This window comes from Perissodus microlepis, chromosome 7 (genome assembly GCF_051167445.1).
Source record: "Perissodus microlepis isolate ML-2025 ecotype Zambia chromosome 7, ASM5116744v1, whole genome shotgun sequence".
NCBI lineage: Eukaryota > Metazoa > Chordata > Actinopteri > Cichliformes > Cichlidae > Perissodus > Perissodus microlepis.
In genome coordinates this window covers 11,758,065-11,776,227 of record NC_140467.1, presented here as the reverse complement: position 1 = coordinate 11,776,227, position 18,163 = coordinate 11,758,065, and the positions used below count along the sequence as shown (strand labels likewise).

Genomic DNA, 18,163 nt, shown 5'->3' with positions numbered 1-18,163 from the left:
AAGACGTTTTATAGCACGTATCGCTGACCGTGCAGTCACCTGATATGTAGCAGCCTTAAAGGGTTGTTTGAGGGTTTTTTTGTTTTGTTTTTTAAGACTGGTACTTGTCGTTATCACGCTTGACAAGCTTTTACGATAAACTCCGTGCATAAACGAGGTAATTTCGTCTTTTTAATTAACTCCTTTATAAAGTAAACATTAGCATACGTACAGTCGTACGTAAAGTTTAGCTAACTTTGCTAGCTAAATCGTGAGCGTTTGAGTTTTGTATCATCTTCGATGTTGACTAGCTTTTTACTGCTAAGTTAGTAATTATGACAGAGAAATACTGCCCATATACTATTTATGATATCGCATTAACTGTGGGTGATTTCTAGTTATAGCTGTAAGTGGTGGAGATGGTCAAAAGACACCGGTCAGGTCAAGTATAAATAATTTCAGCAAAAGCATTTAACTTCGTTGTCATTCTTACGCTCACAGAAAAAATAAATAGGTCAAGTTGACATATAAAACTGGTTAAAGTCCATCCCATGACGCAATTTGCGATTTACAAATGGACTGCGCATGCTCAGAACTCACCATAGCGTGTATGGGCACGTCTTTCATGGCTTGAAAGAGTTTATTTTATTTAAACGAAAGGGCACTGATACTGTAGAATTTGGCAGTGTTCCAATACAAAGTAAAAATAGGCTGGTATCACAAATACTGATACCCATAAAGCCAGCTTATGAAGGGGAGAAACGTGTGTGGATTAATGAAGTTAATGCATATGCTTAATCTGAATGCTTTTTAATGACAAATAAAGATGTGATTTTTGCTTTCCACTGTCAGTTAACACAACAAAACACATTTCACAGCGTTTTGAAACATTTTTTTTTCTTTTGAGACCCGGAATGTAAACAAACTTGCCCGGAAAGGACTTTGTGTCGACTTGTTTTGTTTTTAACGTACTGTTTAAATAAATAAAAAAAACCTTGAAAATTAACATAAAAGGGTTATTTTAGTCAGTCAACTCAAGTAATTAACACGTTACAATAGGCCTAATATATTATTTGAATGTCAAAGTAACAATCATGATGACTATTCTCACTCGCATGACTGCAGGACAACAAATCACAGCATAGCAGGGACGAGGGTGCTTGAAAGGAGTGAGTGGTGTTTGCACAAACTATCGATATCAATCCACCCACCTGTAATTCACAGCACTGTATGATCTGTTTCTTGAGTTTAATGAAGGCTTGTATTAGTAGAATAGGCCAAGCCTGTCTAAAACTTGTTTTCATTCATCCAGGTATTAATAACAATGGTGAATAGTGAGGAAGAGAGGATGGAAGAAGGTGGTTTAGAGGGAGTAACTCTAGCACAGCAGCTGTGCCGCTTCTTTTCTCAAGGACGTCATTGCAACTTTGGGAAAAAGTGTAAATTTCTGCACGTAAGAGATGATGGCAAAGCTCATGGGAAGGAAACCGTCAGCACATCCTACCCAGCTGCATCAGTGGGCCACAGGCCATCACCTGTCCGCCGGCCATGCCGCTACTTCATCGCAGGACACTGCACCATGGAAGACAGATGTCGGTTCTGGCATCCACCACAGTTAGCCCTACTGGATGACCAGCCTGTTCCAGGCAATCAGACGAGAGCTGAACAGAGAATTCAACCAGTGCCTCACCCCAGCGTCCTTCAGGAGGTGAAGCTGAGTGACATGACAGAGGATATCGCCAAACAGTTACGAGACACAGAGATCAGTCAGCTGAAGAAGCGTTTTCCCAAAGATCAGCTGATTATTCAGGAACGTAGTGATGGGAAAGTTACTTATTACCGTGCAACTGTAGAGGCCACAGATCCAGACTGGGTAAACACTTCATTTGTTCTTCAAGAGCTTAGTGGGAAAACCCATATACACATCACTTCTCTTAATACAGTACAACTCTGTTTTAATTTGTAAGCAAGTTCTCTCCTTAATTGAGAGCAACACAGAAGACCAGTGATGTCACAGAGTAACAAATACTGAAGTTTGTTTCTATTCATAAGGCAATATGAAAGCTCACACAGTAAATTTTAATTCAGTTGGTAATTGGTGCAAGATAATTCAGGCCCAGTGTTAAACTGAAACACTAAGCTTGAATTGTTGTAATGCGAAAGAGTTAAAGATTTATTTATTTAAGCATGTATATAAATATTTACAGTTGTACTACTTTAAATTGTCTGTAAGCTACCAACTGCTGTAAGACCTAAAAGTCCAGTCTGATCACAATTTAGGCTACAATTCACAATTATTAATGAGCTAACTTTAATACTTTGGTAATATTATTAGGTTGAAAAAATGAACATAGCAGTTCATTGCAGTCTTACCTGGAAATTTATTCTGATGTTGCATTTTAACTTACAGCCTTTTGATCTGAAAGAAATTGACATCATGGTGAGCTTTCCAGACAATTACCCACAAGAGGTAAAGACCGCTGCTTCTTCTTAAACCACAGTTCCTCTAATATTCCACACTAAGAATGATTGTCATGGAAAGAACAGTTTGTCATCATTTTGATATTTATTTATTTTTCTTAGATTTTTACTTTGGATATACCCCTGGACCAGGATCTGCCTTCTGTAATGGCGAGGTAAACGCAGTTGTGGTTCATTTCTATGTGTTTATTGCATTGATAGCTGTTGCAGTCATCTCTACAAAATCTTTTGCTAAATAGGCATGTACAGCAAGCATCGTTGGAGTGGCTTCAAGCCAAGCATGCGACCAATCAGCTCATGGGAAAGGTAGAGCTGCTTTTCAGGCCTTTTCTTCGCTGGCTGGATCGCAGCTTGGAGAGGCTGTTTACTGAAGGAGCCCGGCAGGTGAGATGGAAGTCTAATCATTGTGTTTCAAGCTCAGTATATATATCAAAATGACCTGCAAGATCTCTTTCTCTCTTGCTCTTTTTTTTTTTTTTTGCAGTTGAAAAAAGACATTGATTTAGAAAAAGCTGGACTGCAGTTTATACCCTATCAGGAGCTCCAGGTAACTGTGTCTGAAACATCTGAGCCTGCGTCTGATGCTGCTGCTGCAGACAGAGATGAGGATATTGAAATGACACAGGAGGAAGGGAAGTTGGTGCAGCAGGAGAATCTAGGTGGTGATGAAGGGACAGAGAAAGAGGAGACGAGTCATCTGGTGGAGAACATTAAGATCAGCGACCCTCGCCGAGGCACAGAGGTAAAGCTGCTGGGATTGATGCTGGGAGAGAACACCGCCACTGTAGTCGCCCCGCAAATTACTGTTTCTCTTCAGTGTAACAGGTAATGAAGATAAGAAAGCATCAGACACTGTTTTTTGTTTTGTTTTTTCAGAGTGAGAGCTCATCCACAGTTCTAACATTCTAACTCTGTTTACAGGTGTAAGGTGACTGCAGACCTGACACTCACTGGAAGGACCCCCTGCTCGGCTCAGTGTGAAAACTGTACCACAAGCATAAGTGCAGCATTCAGACCCTGCATGCTTCACCATTACAGTGATGTCCTGGGTTACTTGGATCTCCAAAACACTACAGCTGTGGACCTAGTACTTCAGGAGTGTGAACTCACTGTGGGCTGCCTGAGCTGTTCCCAAGAGGGCCCAGTGCAGGTGACGAAACATATTATGCTTAACATACCAGAACAGCTGCGCTGTGAAATTTCATGCAACTGAAAACAAATGTTTTTTTCATCAGAACCTTGCCTATGGACAAACAAAGGAGTTCAATTGTGAAAACTGCCACACCAAACTCAGCATCCTGGCTGAGAGCACTAAATTTCACTACATTCAGCCTCGCACCAATAAAACAGGTCAGAGCTCATCTACATATGACATCATTGTAATATAAGGATATGTCAACAGTTTAAAAAACTAAAGCTATTCGATTAAGCATGAGCATTTATAGACACTGAAATAAACTTAAGCCTCATCAGACCACAAGGGCTAAACTACTGTGTCTGTTTTGCTTTCTCATTTTGTGCAGGGTCAAGTGGTGTCAGTTACAAGACATTAAGAGATCCTGCTGTGCAAAAAGGGAAACCACTGCCAGAAAAAGGAACATGCAAACATTTCAAACAAAGCCACCGCTGGCTAAGGTATTGTCCTCCCTCTGACCTTTCTCTTTTTTATGTGTCGGTACAAGAGGTTTAATAAATGCACGTGGGAGTCGGTGAAAGATTTATACCCATTTTTTCAGGTTTCCCTGCTGTGGTCGGACCTACCCCTGCGATGTGTGCCACGATGAGAACCAGGACCACCCCATGGAACTCGCCACGCGCATGATTTGTGGTTTCTGTGCTAAAGAACAGGTGGACTATAGATTTGAAATTTCATTAAATCTTACTTGTCAGTCTGTATATTAGTATAAACCTTACAGTCTGCTCATTGAAAGTCTAATTAATTATTTTTCATTAAAAATTTATTTGCTTACATCTGGGAATATAAATGCATGGTAGATTTTGGCTCTAAATGATAACAAAATGTCATCCAAACTGTGTTTGCTCTTGCAGCCATATGGCAATGGAAAGCCATGCGTCAGCTGTGGAGGCATGATGACGAGAGGCACGTACACCAGCCACTGGGAGGGAGGACAGGGGTGTAGAAACAAAGTCAAAATGAGCAGGTACTTAATTACATTAAGCTTCATATCCTGGGAACTAATAATTAAAATTTTATGGGATTAGTTTTTCTTTTTTATTTCTTTCTTTTTTTAAAAAAAAATCTCTGATTTTAAAAAATTTAAGGTTTTATTCTCCTTTCTCTTCAGAAATGATCGCCAGAAATATGCCAACTCCAACAAAACGGTTTCGAGGAAGGCAGCCGCTGAGAATAAGTAGTTGGTGAAGAAGAGCCTCATTACATTCTTTTATCACAAATCATTACGATACACAAATCATTATTTCAATGAAACTGTCCTTTTCCACAATAAATTCTGTGTTTGTGATCATTTGGTGTCAGAACCGTTAATATTATTACAATGTGGTATTTAAACTCTTAAGATTAAATATGATTTCAGTTAGAGGACTTTGTGCTCCTTTAAGCCATAAGGTCAGTTTACAGAACATTAAATTACATTGAAGTGTCCTGGTATTTGCAGTATTATATTAGTTATTGCAGTATTAAATGTTCCTTAAGATTAGAATCTTATTTTCAGAGGTCATCTGGCAAAGAAAGGGCAGCATTAGCAGGATTGACCCAGTGACTTAAAGTGTATGGAGGTCAGTTGGTCTCATTACACAGATTAAACACTAAACTTAACCTAGTTAGTCTAATCTAGCTGACCCGGTTGATCCTCTTGTAACAGCAATCTACAGCCAAAATGCACAGAGGACTGTGCAAAAGTCTCAAGTCATCCCTCATTTTTTTTTAATTTGTACTTTCAAGAAGGCAGACTTTCTTGTAATTTTAAGGTGATATTGGGGAAACAGCTCTCCATACTTTGGACATTCCCCTCTTTTTCATTTAATTTTAGTCCCGTCCATTTACAGAGGAATACATTTTTGAGTTGTTAGTTTTAATTTTTTAAGCAATATTAATATCGACACATGAATCATTCAAATATATAAAAACTACCTTTAAGGGAATTAGATGTCTTTTGGAAAAAGTGTTAGGCACTTTGTTACTAGCAGCCTGTAGCAAAAAACATTTTTTCTTCCCATTTATTAAATTGGCTCTACCAATAAAAGACAAAGATGACACAGTTTGCTAGGCATAAAATTTTATTTTTACACCAACATTAGCTATTAGCTGAAAACTTGACATAGGATCGCCAAGGTGTGGAGTGTGTCTTTAAGCTCATCACCACTGCATGGGAGAGGCAAAAGACTGAGGTTTGGAAAACTACACAAGAACTGGACTGAAAATCAGTGGCAACAGGTCTGATGGTGATTAATCAAACTTTGAAATCTTCGGTTCAAATTGTCTTTAATATGTATAAATGGGGACAGAAGAGTGGCGGTGAGTGTCTACAGCCGTCTGTAAAACACGGTGGAGGCTGTGTCCTGGTTTGCAGCTGTATTTCAGCCACTGGCGTTTAAGATCTTGTCAAAATTAATGAAATCGGATTTGGCTCCAGCATGCAACACAATCTGAAAAGCGTCCGAACGGCAACAACTTCATTGTTCAGACAATGCAGTAAAAGCATACCTGGATAGAAAACTAGAATAAATATGATTGACTTTTAATCTCCTTAGGAGTGAACTCTGCTTTCCTTTGTATGCTATATTTACATGTATGTTTTTACACACGTCTCAATTAATCGCTGCGCACAGATAACACTCCAGCTTTTCACTGAGCCATTAATGAGTGTAAGAGCGAAATATACAACGAACTAAACAAAAGAGAAATAAGTCCGTTTCCGAACATCAAGACAGCCAAAAAAAATCCTTGAAATATTCCTACTGTGAGTCAAACACTTGCCTGATCTTTGTCTTCAGAATTCATTTTGTTAAACAAACAAACAAAAACAATAGCACATCTGAAGAAAAAGAAAACTGATCTTTGAAAAGATCGATCCTAACCTGGCAGTAAGTACTTCATCATTCACAAGCTTTGTGATCCTGTAAAACTCACTACAGATTCGGACCATTTTCAAATTAACTCTCAATCTCGAAAGACGGACGCTGACCTGAGGAAATGTTACAGGCTTGACTCCTTCCCTGTCCAATTTGCAGATGTGGGTCAAAGAGGCGGACACGCGCTTAAATCACCAAATAGCGCCAAATGGCACTGGATGTACTGTTTGAATGAACCACCTGGGTGTGAGGAGGAAAACACGAGACTTAGAATATTGCGCACATATTTATTTTGTTAAAAGAAATTACATTACTTTATTCGCGTAAAGTTGTGTAAAGTAAGGTTATGTGTTTAAGGTTTAAGTCGACACCATAATAAATAATAATAATAATAATTTCATATATATATATATATATATATATTTACAATAGAGTATATGGTGCATATATTTCATCAGACATGTGATTGTGTGATTGTTGACCAGCATAATAGGATGATGCAAAGTGACCAATAAAAAGGTATACACAGCTTTAGTCATCTTTTTTTTAATGTATCAGCAACAGAAAGGCAGAAAAAAGCAGAGAAATACTCTGATATTCTGTTTGTTTTCCTCTAAATGAGATGACACCATTATATGTTGTATTGTCAACAAAGAAAACAATCAGCTTATTGTGAGATGAGGAGATATTCTCCAAACTGGGACACCAAAAAGCTTAGGACATTTACAAAAAGCTGTTTTGCCTTCTTTTCTTGCATTCATTGAACCGTTGGTGTTCCCTTTGGCATTGACATGGAATTTTTTGTACATTAAGCTGCTGGGGGAAAAAAAGGTGGCGGTGTGACTGCGAGCAAAGCCCCTCCAGTTAAACACCTCTATATAAGGCAGAACCTTGTCTTGGATCATAACAAGTGCACAACACTTGCACAACAAGCAGCCTTCATTGGTATCACACCAAGATGCTGAACATCATTGAACCTTACCTGCAGTTCTTGCCTTGCAGGAGCTCAGACCACCTTCTGCAGCCATTCTGGGATTATTTACTTTTTCACTATATGCCTCTCATCTCATCCCCATTTTTCCCCGTCCTACTCGCCTTTTCTAGCTATTTTTTCTTCAGCTTACCTTTTTCTGTGCTGGACCTCTTGGGAGAAAAGGTGCCTTTATTCCATCAGTACAAGATCCAACCAAAGAGGAAGCCAACTTTGAAAATGATGGGTGACAACTTCATGGTCACTTTTTATAACCACATCTTCTTTGTTTTACCAGCTGTAATAATCAGTATTTTCATTATGCCTGCGCCACCACTGCCACGAGATGCTCCCACAGTATATGAACTGTTTATTGATATGCTGGCTGTACTGCTCCTCTTTGACACTCAGTACTTTATTTGGCATTTCATGCATCATAAGCATCCTCAGCTTTACCGCTGGATCCATGCAGTCCACCACGAATACATAGCACCTTTCTCATGGTCAAGTGAGCGGCTCAGCATCCCAGAGCTGATGACGGTGGGATTCTGGAGCAATTGTGATCCAATTCTTCTAAACTGTCACCCGCTGACCACATGGTGCATTACAGTTTTTAGCATCTGGATGTCTGTTGAAGACCACATAGGCTATGACTTGCCGTGGACCTTGAACCACCTGGTGCCTTTGGGGCTGCTGGGTGGAGCACCAGCTCATGACATGCACCACCAGAGGCCGAGCACCAACTATGCTCCTTTCTTCAGCCACTGGGACAGAATTTTTGGCACTGCTGCCCCTTTGAAGAAAAAAAAATGAACTGAAAAGCAAATAAGAACTGTTCTGTCAATAAAGCCTGTTTTTTATGTGGCATTGTTTGCACTGCAACACTCTTTTAATGCCCAATCCTTTAATTACTGTTTGCTATATGTGGGGCTCTTGCTGTCTCCACACTCTTTGGCAGTGTATATATATAAATATATAAATATATATGTGTGTGTATATTCTCAATGAACCGTGTTAAATGAATTTGTTGAATTTTTGAATTCAATAAAAAACATTTTATTTACAAAGAATCTGACTCTCTTGTTTCATTCATTATTAAATGGAATAAAAAGTAAATAAAAGCTGGCAGGTGTGCATATAATCACTCATTCAACACTGTGGTGAAGCTCCAGTAATCACTTATAATTGCAAGAAAATTCCTGTAGGGAGGGGTCTGGGTTTTCTGGTAATCTTCTTACATAATTTAAAACCTTTGAAAGAGCCTTACTCAGCCTTCCAAACTCCACAAGGGAAAACAGAGTTCATAAACAAGAAATGTACTGTTTGTCAAACTAGTCACGCTGAGTTAAAGACATAAAAAAGAAAGAAAGAAAAAAACACGACTGAGGGAATTCAGGCTAATCCATCCCTGAAAGCGCAGAGCTCTAACTCCTTAAAGGTATATTGATTTGAATATGCCAGTAATTTTAAATCATTAAAAAAAGGAAAAGGACTCCTGCATTCCTTTTGTGGAACCTTTTGTGGAAAAAAAATCATTGACGTGTTCTTCTAGGGATCGCCAAACTGGATAATCTGCCTCCATCTTCCTCCTGTGTCACACCCCATAGGGAGGGGGCTGTAGCTCAGGTGGCAGAGCAGGTCAGCCACTAATCAGAAGGTCAGTGGTTTGATCCCAGGCTGCCTCCTGGCTGCATGCCAGATATCCTTGGGCAAGATAATAACCCCATGTTTGCCTACTGGTGGTGGTCAGAGGGGCCGGCGGCACCAGTGCCTCGCCTCTGTCAGTGTAACTGTAGCTACAATGTAGCTTGCTGTGTGTGAATGACTGAATGTAGTGTAAAGCGCTTTGGGGTCCTTAGGGACTAAGTAAAGCGCTATACAAATGCAGGCCATTTACCATCCCATCATTCACAAATCTTCTCTGATTTCTTCCTCTTACCTTACTGCTCCATATTAAACACCCTTTGTCCAATCTATACACTATACCAATCTATAAGGGCTTGTCTCTCTTTGTCTCCAGACTACTCATTTCTAATCTTGTCCATCTCAGTCACTCCCAGTGAATATTTTCAGCTCTGCCACCTCTAGCTCATCCTCCTTTTTGTTAGTGACACCCTCACCAAACCATACATCATAGCAGGTCTCACTACCACCTTGTAAACAATGCCTTTCACTCTTGCTGTTACCCTTCTGTCATGAATCATCCTTGACAGTCATCCCCATCCACTCTATAGTAAGCGGTTTCCACATTAATAAAATAGACTTTCTGGCAGATCAGTTCTTTCTCATCATGCCTTGTTTAACTCTTGCCTGTCCCTCATACATAAATCATTTTAAGTAGGCTTTCACTGGTATAGAAATACTGGTCAGGTTATGTGATCTAAACCTTCCCTTTCAGGCTTCTTGCTAGCCCTCTGCTAGAGATCACCCCTAACACTCATCTCCACCTGCTCCACCCTGCCCACACTCTCTTCTTCACCTCTTTTGCTTTGGATGTTTCCCCCATTTACTTCTACTGACCTTCATTCCTCCTCTCTCCATAGCATACCTCCACCTCTTCACAGTCTCTTCCACCATTTCCCTACTTATACTACAAATCACAATGCTGTCTGCAAACATGATAGTCCTGAGAGAGTCCTGAGTGACCTCATCTGCCAGCCTGTTCATGACTATTGCAAAGAAGAGGGCATCAGATTCCTGATGTATCTCACCCCCATCTTTCACTCCTATCTGCAGTTATTTATTTGTAAAAATGTTTGGAATCGTATGATTTTCGTTCCACTTCTCACGTGTACACCACTTTGTATTGGTCTTTCACGTGGAATTCAATTTAAAATTGATTCATGTTTGTGGCTGTAATGTCACAAAATGTGGAAAAGTTCAAGGGGGCCGAATACTTTTGCAAGCCACTGTATATCTTGTGACTTATTTGAGGTACCCTACTAAGTCCAGATGTACTAAATAGAGGACATCCTGTGCTTTCTCATGTGCTTGGGTGGCCTCTTTGAGTTTCAAAGAGGAAGAAAATCAAACAAAAAAAGTTCAATAGTTAGATTCTCTTTTCCTTAGTTCTCTGGAGGATATGCTGTCTCTAGGCCCACAAAGACACAGTGCCAACTCCTGAACTTCTTTATACTTCTCTGTCAAAACTCCTAAAGAAAACATGGCATCTCTAGTCCTCTTTCTCAGCATGAAGCAATACTGCTGCTCACTGATTACTTAAACTAGCTTCAACTCTTTTCCATAGCTTCATAGTGTGGCTTATTCCTCTGTAGTTACTACACATGACCCTTGCTCTTAAAAACTGGCACAATATACCTAGTCCAAGTAGGTGACATGCAAAATAGGTTCATTTTTAGTCCAAGCAGGTCAAGAAAATAAATTCTTGATCTGCTTGGACTAACACTGAAGCTATTTGGGGTTTCATTTATTTGTCACAGAACAACTGCTCCCCCCCCAAAAAAAAACAAACAAACAAACAAACAAACAAACAAACAAACAAAACAAAACAAAACAAAAACAAAAACCAAACACTACACACTGTCAGTGCAGACTCTTATTTAAATACTGAACAAACATATTAGCAATTTGTCCCGTGTTTTCTGTCGGGTGCAGCTTGGTGTAGCTGATGAACTGGCGCCGTAGTTTCCGCAGCTCTGCCATGTTGACATTTCTGGTGAGCTCAATGTTTAACAGCAAGTTAAGGAACAAGAAAAATACCACAGGTAGAACCTAACAGAAGCCCAAATTATCTCCAAGCCCCAGTATTGCATTTAAACCTTTGAGAAGGACAACAGGACGAAACAACCTGTACTGAATGTTACTGGCATCATTTCAAATTCAGATTATGCCCATTTTATTAAAGGTTGGCCAGAACAGAAGATGATGTGCTTTTAAGTTATGCTGTGCTTGGACCAACATGTTCAAAGAAGAAAATCAAAGTGGCTGGCTCTGAGAAGGTACTTCACAGTCCTGCAACCAATGAAAATCCGCAAATATAATTTGGTTTCTCCCCACCACACATCCCACAGCATGCCATTACAGACAAGACCTTTAACATTGCTTAGTAGATCCACCTTTCTTTTAAGTCATGTGATGGCCACACATTCCTCCACCTCCTCATCTAATGCTTTCAGATAGAACAGTGTTGTCCCCCCCGCTATTGAGGGGAGGTGATTAACCCCGGGAGGTAAACGAAAATTAGCATTTCACACAGTCATTAAATATGACAGACGTCCCACACTGAACTACAAAAATCTGTTTAATGTGAAAATATTAATCAAAATCGTGTGTTCAAAATAACTGGGCACACGCAAGTTGTGTTTAAAAAAGGATATCTTTTCCGAAGCTCCTGGAACTGCGATAAGATCCCCGGGAACGCTCGTCTTCTGGGCGTTAAAAATCGCCTGAAAACATTTAATTACATTTATCAAACACACATATAAAAATGAATTTTTAAAAAAGGGATCTCTACAAAGAGTATAAGGAACAATGAATCAGAATTAGAGAAGTATTTACTCCTCTTAATTTATTTTGCTGGAAACATTTGCAGATATTGTGCAACAGAACGTCGTGATCTGTGTGAAATCGCAAAAAGAAGGAAGTGCAACATGTGGCATGCTAACAAATACATGAGCTCGATGTCAAAACAAAGACAAAGAGGAGGTTATTTTTTATTATTGATTTTTTTTTGCTGATTTATACGTTTTTACTCTGTTGCCTTGTTTTGGTAATCATGCCATGCTCATGTCATGAATGGCAGACAGAAATTCCCACACTTACAATGTGCAGGGGTGCATTCATTTTTTATTAAACGTTGGACAGTCAGCAGTTAACAGCTAAAGCTGTCAATTGTTTTTATAATCCTTTCAACACTTTGGATTTTAGCATTGAGATCCAGGAACTTCACACAGCCACAGTCAGTACTTTAACATCGATCGCAGGATGTAGATTTTCACTCCATGACTGTGAAAAAATCTCACTGACCTAATAATATTTGTGGGCATTTACTCGAATCTTGAGCTCAACATCTGAGTCCTGTGATTTTATTGTGTTTTAAACAAATCTTTATAAACAGCAAGTACCCATTCATATAGTTTAAATGCCTAATGCCAAATGTAGTTATCCCCAAACTTTTAACGATTTTAGACCGGTTCCCCTCAAATCAGTTGTAATGTAAATATTTGGAAAAAATGGTGAAATCAGAGATTTTAAGGCCCACTGAGCATGTGCTTGACCCCATTCACTTTACCTCATGCTAAACTGATGTTACTCATGCTGAAAACCAGTTCAACGTGATTGACAAAAGTGAATAAAATGAGGCAAGCAAAAAATATGATCACTGATTTTAGATGCACTCATATACACAATGTCACATCTATTAAGGGTCAGACTGTTGAAGTTCAGTGTTATGAATGTCTTTGAAGCTGTGTGCACCAGCGAGTCTCCTGTTCGAGAAGGCTTTCTGGTTTCCACATTGATAAAACTGCGATGGGTTTATTTTATCGTTCTTTTGTTTAATCCGATTTATCTCTTTCTTTGGGCTTGTGGTCTGGATACTTATCTGTAAACGAATCGAACTGTTGAGTCATCTAACAGGCTGACTGGTGAACCACAGCTGAACTTAGAACCCCTGCACCTAAGACGCCTGCAGCGGTTGGCTGGTTCACTTTTTCTTGACGACTCACACCCTTTGCAAGGTGAATGTAATAGACCAACAAGGTTTAATTAACAGCTTTGTTCGAGCAGTCATTACTTCACAGGAACAGCTATGTCACTTTCAAGGGCTACGTGATAACCAAAATTAATTAGAATTAGCTGTTATTTCAGTATTTTGCACTATGCGCATTTGTTGTCCATTTGCATGTGTTTGCATGTGAGGATGGATGACTCACGACTGCAGAACAGTAACCTGTACCTGAACCTGAACCGGGCTATTATTGTGTGCCAAGCTAAATACCTCATCAGCGCTTCACTCATAATTGCAACTTGGCTGGTGATGTAACGTATAAAGCTGTAAATACATGTAATACCTTCTGATTCATAGAACAAAGTCTACATTATGCAGAGGAATGTTGATACCCCAACAGAGGATTTGTAAACATTTTTCTGAAAAAGACTCTTCTGTCATATTTCACTTAGAATATGACATAACTCAAAAAGCAGTCTGGCTCAGTGAAAAAAATATCATGGGAAACTACCTGAATGACCAGTAAATGATGTGAAACTAGAAAAAACAAACAAACAAAAAAAACCATACCATCAAGACATCTTGAGTGATCTTGTCCAACTCGTATAAAAAGTTTGCGGATGACAGCGGTTGCTACAGAGAAGAAAAAAAAAATAGGTTTCCTTCACAATCAGACAAACCAAACCACATGCATGCAGTAAATATTGTAGATTTCTAGACTGATTGTAACTAGTGTCTCTTAGGCTATGTCCACACTAATGTGCCTTCGTTTGAAAATGCATCGTTTTCTCTCCGTTTTGGCCTCCCGTCCACACTGAGTTTCGAAAATGCTCTCGAAAATGCATACATTTGAAAACAGTGCTGTCGCGTCGCAGTGTGGACCGCGAAAACGGAGCCTTTTGGAAAACGATGACACATTTTAGTCATGTGATACAGTCAAGTGACCAATTAAACTAAGATAGCGGAGGGCATTATACAGCGGTTGCTTTGTTTGCTCTCAATTTTGACAGCCCTATTAAAGACTACTATCAGTTTGCACATGCTTCAGACAGCTTTTCTTCAAATTCTTTAATTCTCACTCACTTTTGGAACTTTGTACTTTTGTGTTACCCTCAGCAACAACTCCACCTCATTGTTAGTCCATTTAAAAAACTCGGTGCTTCTCCTCGACATTTTGCCGCGACGTTTCAAGGAGCCGGAAAGTAAATAAACGGCAGACAGAAATGAGGCAAGTCGAATTGTCTTGCGTTTCAAGCACGCGCAGTACTGGAACGTAAGCGTTTTCGGCCGGTTCAATGTGGACAGACAACTCTGTGAAAACGACTGAAAGCGATAGTGTGGACGCGGAGCATTTTCAGACGAAAACACCGTTTTCAAATCTATCCGGGCTAGTGTGGACGTAGCCTTAGACTTACACTCTGAGTAGACTGGTTCGGTGGGGGTGCTTTTCTTTTGAAAAGCGCATCAGAAATGGCTTCAACTGGAAGTGTGTCGCCTTTCAGGATAGTGAAGAGAGGGCTGTCCCATCGGTTTCTGGAATCCGGAGCTTCAAATCGCTGAACTAATGCGTCAAAGCTTCAAAACACCAAATGCATGAGAGACAGCTTGCAAAAAAATAAAAATAAAAACAAAAAACATGCAACAGTGCAGGTAAGGTAAGAGTCATGCTCTCATACTGAGGCTTCTCACTCACATGTCCTGATTGTACTGATCAGCAGCATCTCTGTTTGTGTTCCATAATGAGCTCTCTTCATGGGACGTCAAACTGTAGACCTTAACAAAGAAAACCCGCAAACATACCACGACTGCATTTGAAAGTAACATTTTTTCAAAATGTATATTTAATTGTCTACTTACCAAGCAGTGTGGAGTCTGTGCATGTTTGATGAGGCAGAACAGTTCATAGCGGTAGCCTGTAACATATTTAAATTTTAATCTACAAATCACAATATTTAATGTAACTATGACAATTACAGAATAAGTAGTAAGACTTACCTTTTATGTAATTTAATGAGTCTAGAATAACAATGTCATCCTTGTTGACTTTCCTAAAAAAAAAAAAAAACCCAGAAAAAACCAAAAAGAATTAGCATTAAAATATGTGCGGGTTTTGTGCAACATCAGATCCTACAACAGATTTTTAAACACTCACCTCTCCACTTCAGCTTTCAGAGACGCTCTGACATTTTTCTCCTTTTGGGAATCTGAAACATTTCCAGTAAAACTAAGTAAATGCAGAAGTCTGCCCAGTTCAGGCAAACAGTCTCCTTAGTCATGTTAACAATTACGGAAATAATAAAGAACTAAAATTTTGAAAAACAAAATGTTTAATTCTAAAAGCATAATAGCAATGTAACAGTAACACAGTTAAAATGATCAGGTCCAAGTGATGTGCCATGTCATATCATCCACAATAATAATATGAATATCAAAGTATCATATTATTATATAGTTGCTATAGCAACATCCTGCTTAAATTCCCTAATGCACACAACGAGACAAGCCCAGGCATTTGTGAGAGCAAGAGCCTCTGATGGTCATTTGGTAGCTAAAAAGGGAGTTACGTCAACAACTTTCAGCAAAGCAGTGTACTTTTCAAAATATCCAAGAAAACTGTTGTCACTAACTGTGGACACAAACTTGCAGCTTGAAGCAAAAAAAAGTTTCTTTTACAACCAGTCTATAAAGGAGTAGATACAATCAGCTGGTTATGTTAGACCCAGAAGTAAATAAAATGACTCAACTGAGCATGGCCAGCTGCACGCGTTATTGTTAAACTAAAGTATTAAGCAACTACTTTATACTTAAATTTGCAGGGAAAACACTACCCAGGCTACTTTTGTACATACATTTGACTTATGCTGTGTCACTGTATCTGTTGCGGTGTTATTACTTTTGCACAATAATGCCGCTGCCATTGTACCAATGCATTTGCTCTTCAAATTAGGAAGTGTGTCATCAATAACAGCAGCTCATTGGAGAAGGAGAATTGAAAATGCCCTTCAGTTACTCACTTACGAATCCTGCTGCTGCAAACATCGATAAAATGTCGCTTCCCCCCCCCCTCAGCTCCCAGATTGGGTTACAGGACACACTACTTTTCAAATTAGCCTGAAAACTTCCACTTATGACGAATCCTATAGTCAGGCTTGGATCCAATCTCTTTTCCACTATGCAGTAAGCACATCGACTTGATGCCCTTTTCACTCCCTATGCATTTATATGCTACTACAGCATGAAATTAACTTTTGTTCTATTTGTTGCTAACAGTATCCTTTCTTTCCTCTAGCCTCCAACCAATCATCCTCGATGGTTGCCCCTTCTTTAGCTGGTTTTGCAAGGTATCTTCCTGTTAAAGAGCAATTCTTCTTCCCCACCTTCGCCAGGTGCCTGTTCATAAGAGATTACTGGACTGTCTCTACTACTAACTACTACTAACGCTAAATAAGTAAAATTAATTGAATAGTAGCGCTCATAAAGCAGGCGAACACAGTTGTAATTGTCATGAACTTTAAAGCCGCCCCAAGCATCGATAAGCGCAAACACTCTGAATAAGCACTCCTGCTTCTGTTGTTTTTTTCCCCCGGCTAAGCTTCGTGTAAGGCCGGTAATGTTACCTCAGTATTATGTGGCTAATAACATACAAAAATATGCCAAGTAAGACTGAAAGCCCTGAAAGCTGAAAAGCTTTAAGAAGCACACTAATGAAGGCGTGCTAAGCTTACTTGCCTGCGTAAACAGTGTTTTTCTCAACGCCCAGGCTTCCGTCTCCAACAATATGAACCTTTCTTTCTGTGCTTTCTTCAAAATACACCTTCAGCTCTTCTGCCCTTCGTGACTTACCACTACAGGGGTAACCACACATCACTATTAGGGGCATAACTGGGGCTAGTTGCCACTCAAACTACCCTGGGATGTGATAAAAAGCACGTTGCCACTTTCACCCGGATATGTTAACTAAACGCGGTTTTTCCATTTACCGACCGGCAGGGGGCGCCAGAAACTTGATTATCTGAAGGTACTGTGTGTATGTGAATGTGACTTGAACATAGATGAAAACACAGACTTCCAATACATTCTCTGCGCTTTTTAATAAAGTCATAGACAATATAAAGTAAAACAACAGAAGTGTTTGTCACTTGCCAACATATACATGTTATGTTAGACAAAAAACAAAACATAATTTAGCTGATTTTCACAAGAGCAGAAACCCTCTTCTTCATCAGCAGGATGTCACGCAACAACTGATCGAACTGGATGTCCTTCTTCTCTAAATGCATGAGAGAAAAAAACAGAAAGCTGTACAATGGAAGAATTAACAGCGGTATTAGACTGAGTAATAATACATAACTCACCTGTCTAGTGCCTGCTCTCCTTGTGTTTGTTGGGCAGTTTTCAGAATATGGATGAGGAGCGCCTGCAGGTCTTCCACTCCGTGCAGAGGTCTCACATCTCTGCCTTCAGCTGTATCTTTTATATTCTCAAAGGCAGAATTCACAAAGGAACTGTCCACAATGCTCTTCTTGCCCATGAAATGCCCTTATTAAATGAAACATGCAAACTCTCTGTAAATATTGCATTTGCAAACAGAACAAAGAAACAATCATTCAGCCGTGTAATTTTTACTTACCCGTTGCCCACAGATTCCCCCTGGGATTCACCTTGAGCTTTGAAACTTTATTTCTCAGCTCAGTCAAATCAAGAGTCATTGAAGTTGTCAAAGCAATGTATGAGATAAGGATGAAAGAAGACAGGAGTCCTCTCCTGCAGGTCACAGTGCCTTTCATTTCTCAGATGTGCTTCCAATTAATTTGGAGCTGGTCAATTAAAAGAAATCTCTTCTGTTACTTTGGGTACAGGCAGTTATACTGAGACAGGATCGGCTTAATATTCTAATGGGATGAAGTCATCCATCTGTGGTTGTTGCTTATTGGATGCATGATGCACATTAGAGTGCCTTGTGCCTTTCTGACTTGCTATGACGATTTTAA

At 39.5% G+C, this 18,163-nt stretch overlaps 3 protein-coding genes across 3 annotated transcripts; 2 read left to right on the top strand and 1 right to left on the bottom strand.

Annotated features, from left to right (window-relative positions):
* Window positions 1–13: 13 nt before the first annotated feature.
* Window positions 14–4,946, top strand: LOC146382623 (uncharacterized). The gene is made up of 12 exons (XM_084933408.1): window positions 14–157; window positions 1,292–1,852; window positions 2,390–2,449; window positions 2,563–2,615; window positions 2,700–2,844; window positions 2,945–3,285; window positions 3,382–3,610; window positions 3,696–3,810; window positions 3,984–4,095; window positions 4,197–4,308; window positions 4,510–4,622; window positions 4,767–4,946. The coding sequence occupies exons 2-12, from the start codon at window positions 1,304–1,306 to the stop codon at window positions 4,834–4,836; spliced, it is 1,899 nt and encodes a 632-aa protein (XP_084789534.1). The 5' UTR covers window positions 14–157; window positions 1,292–1,303; the 3' UTR covers window positions 4,837–4,946.
* Window positions 4,947–7,445: 2,499 nt separating this feature from the next.
* Window positions 7,446–8,517, top strand: ch25hl1.1 (cholesterol 25-hydroxylase like 1, tandem duplicate 1). Its single transcript, XM_084933407.1, has one exon. The coding sequence runs from the start codon at window positions 7,472–7,474 to the stop codon at window positions 8,294–8,296; it is 825 nt and encodes a 274-aa protein (XP_084789533.1). The 5' UTR covers window positions 7,446–7,471; the 3' UTR covers window positions 8,297–8,517.
* Window positions 8,518–8,644: 127 nt separating this feature from the next.
* On the bottom strand, window positions 8,645–17,132 carry kti12 (KTI12 chromatin associated homolog). The gene is made up of 9 exons (XM_084933406.1): window positions 16,902–17,132; window positions 15,325–15,376; window positions 15,168–15,220; window positions 15,030–15,085; window positions 14,866–14,945; window positions 14,588–14,747; window positions 13,743–13,805; window positions 11,821–11,889; window positions 8,645–11,170 (listed from the first exon to the last, which is right to left on the bottom strand). Exons 1-9 carry the CDS (start codon window positions 17,050–17,052, stop codon window positions 11,027–11,029), a joined length of 828 nt encoding a protein of 275 aa, XP_084789532.1. The 5' UTR covers window positions 17,053–17,132; the 3' UTR covers window positions 8,645–11,026.
* Between the last annotated feature and the right edge of the window lie 1,031 nt (window positions 17,133–18,163).

Coding starts and splice junctions, on each gene's coding strand:
- LOC146382623 (XM_084933408.1), top strand. CDS start 1,304: ATGGTGAATAGTGAGGAAGAGAGGATGGAAGAAGGTGGTTTAGAGGGA. Junction 1,853..2,389: donor AGGCCACAGATCCAGACTGG/GTAAACACTTCA, acceptor TTTAACTTACAG/CCTTTTGATCTGAAAGAAAT. Junction 2,845..2,944: donor TTACTGAAGGAGCCCGGCAG/GTGAGATGGAAG, acceptor TTTTTTTTGCAG/TTGAAAAAAGACATTGATTT.
- ch25hl1.1 (XM_084933407.1), top strand. CDS start 7,472: ATGCTGAACATCATTGAACCTTACCTGCAGTTCTTGCCTTGCAGGAGC.
- kti12 (XM_084933406.1), bottom strand. CDS start 17,052: ATGCCCCTAATAGTGATGTGTGGTTACCCCTGTAGTGGTAAGTCACGA. Junction 15,377..16,901: donor GAAAAACACTGTTTACGCAG/GCAAGTAAGCTT, acceptor GAAATGTTTCAG/ATTCCCAAAAGGAGAAAAAT. Junction 11,890..13,742: donor TCACTCAAGATGTCTTGATG/GTATGGTTTTTT, acceptor AAATGTTTTCAG/GCGATTTTTAACGCCCAGAA.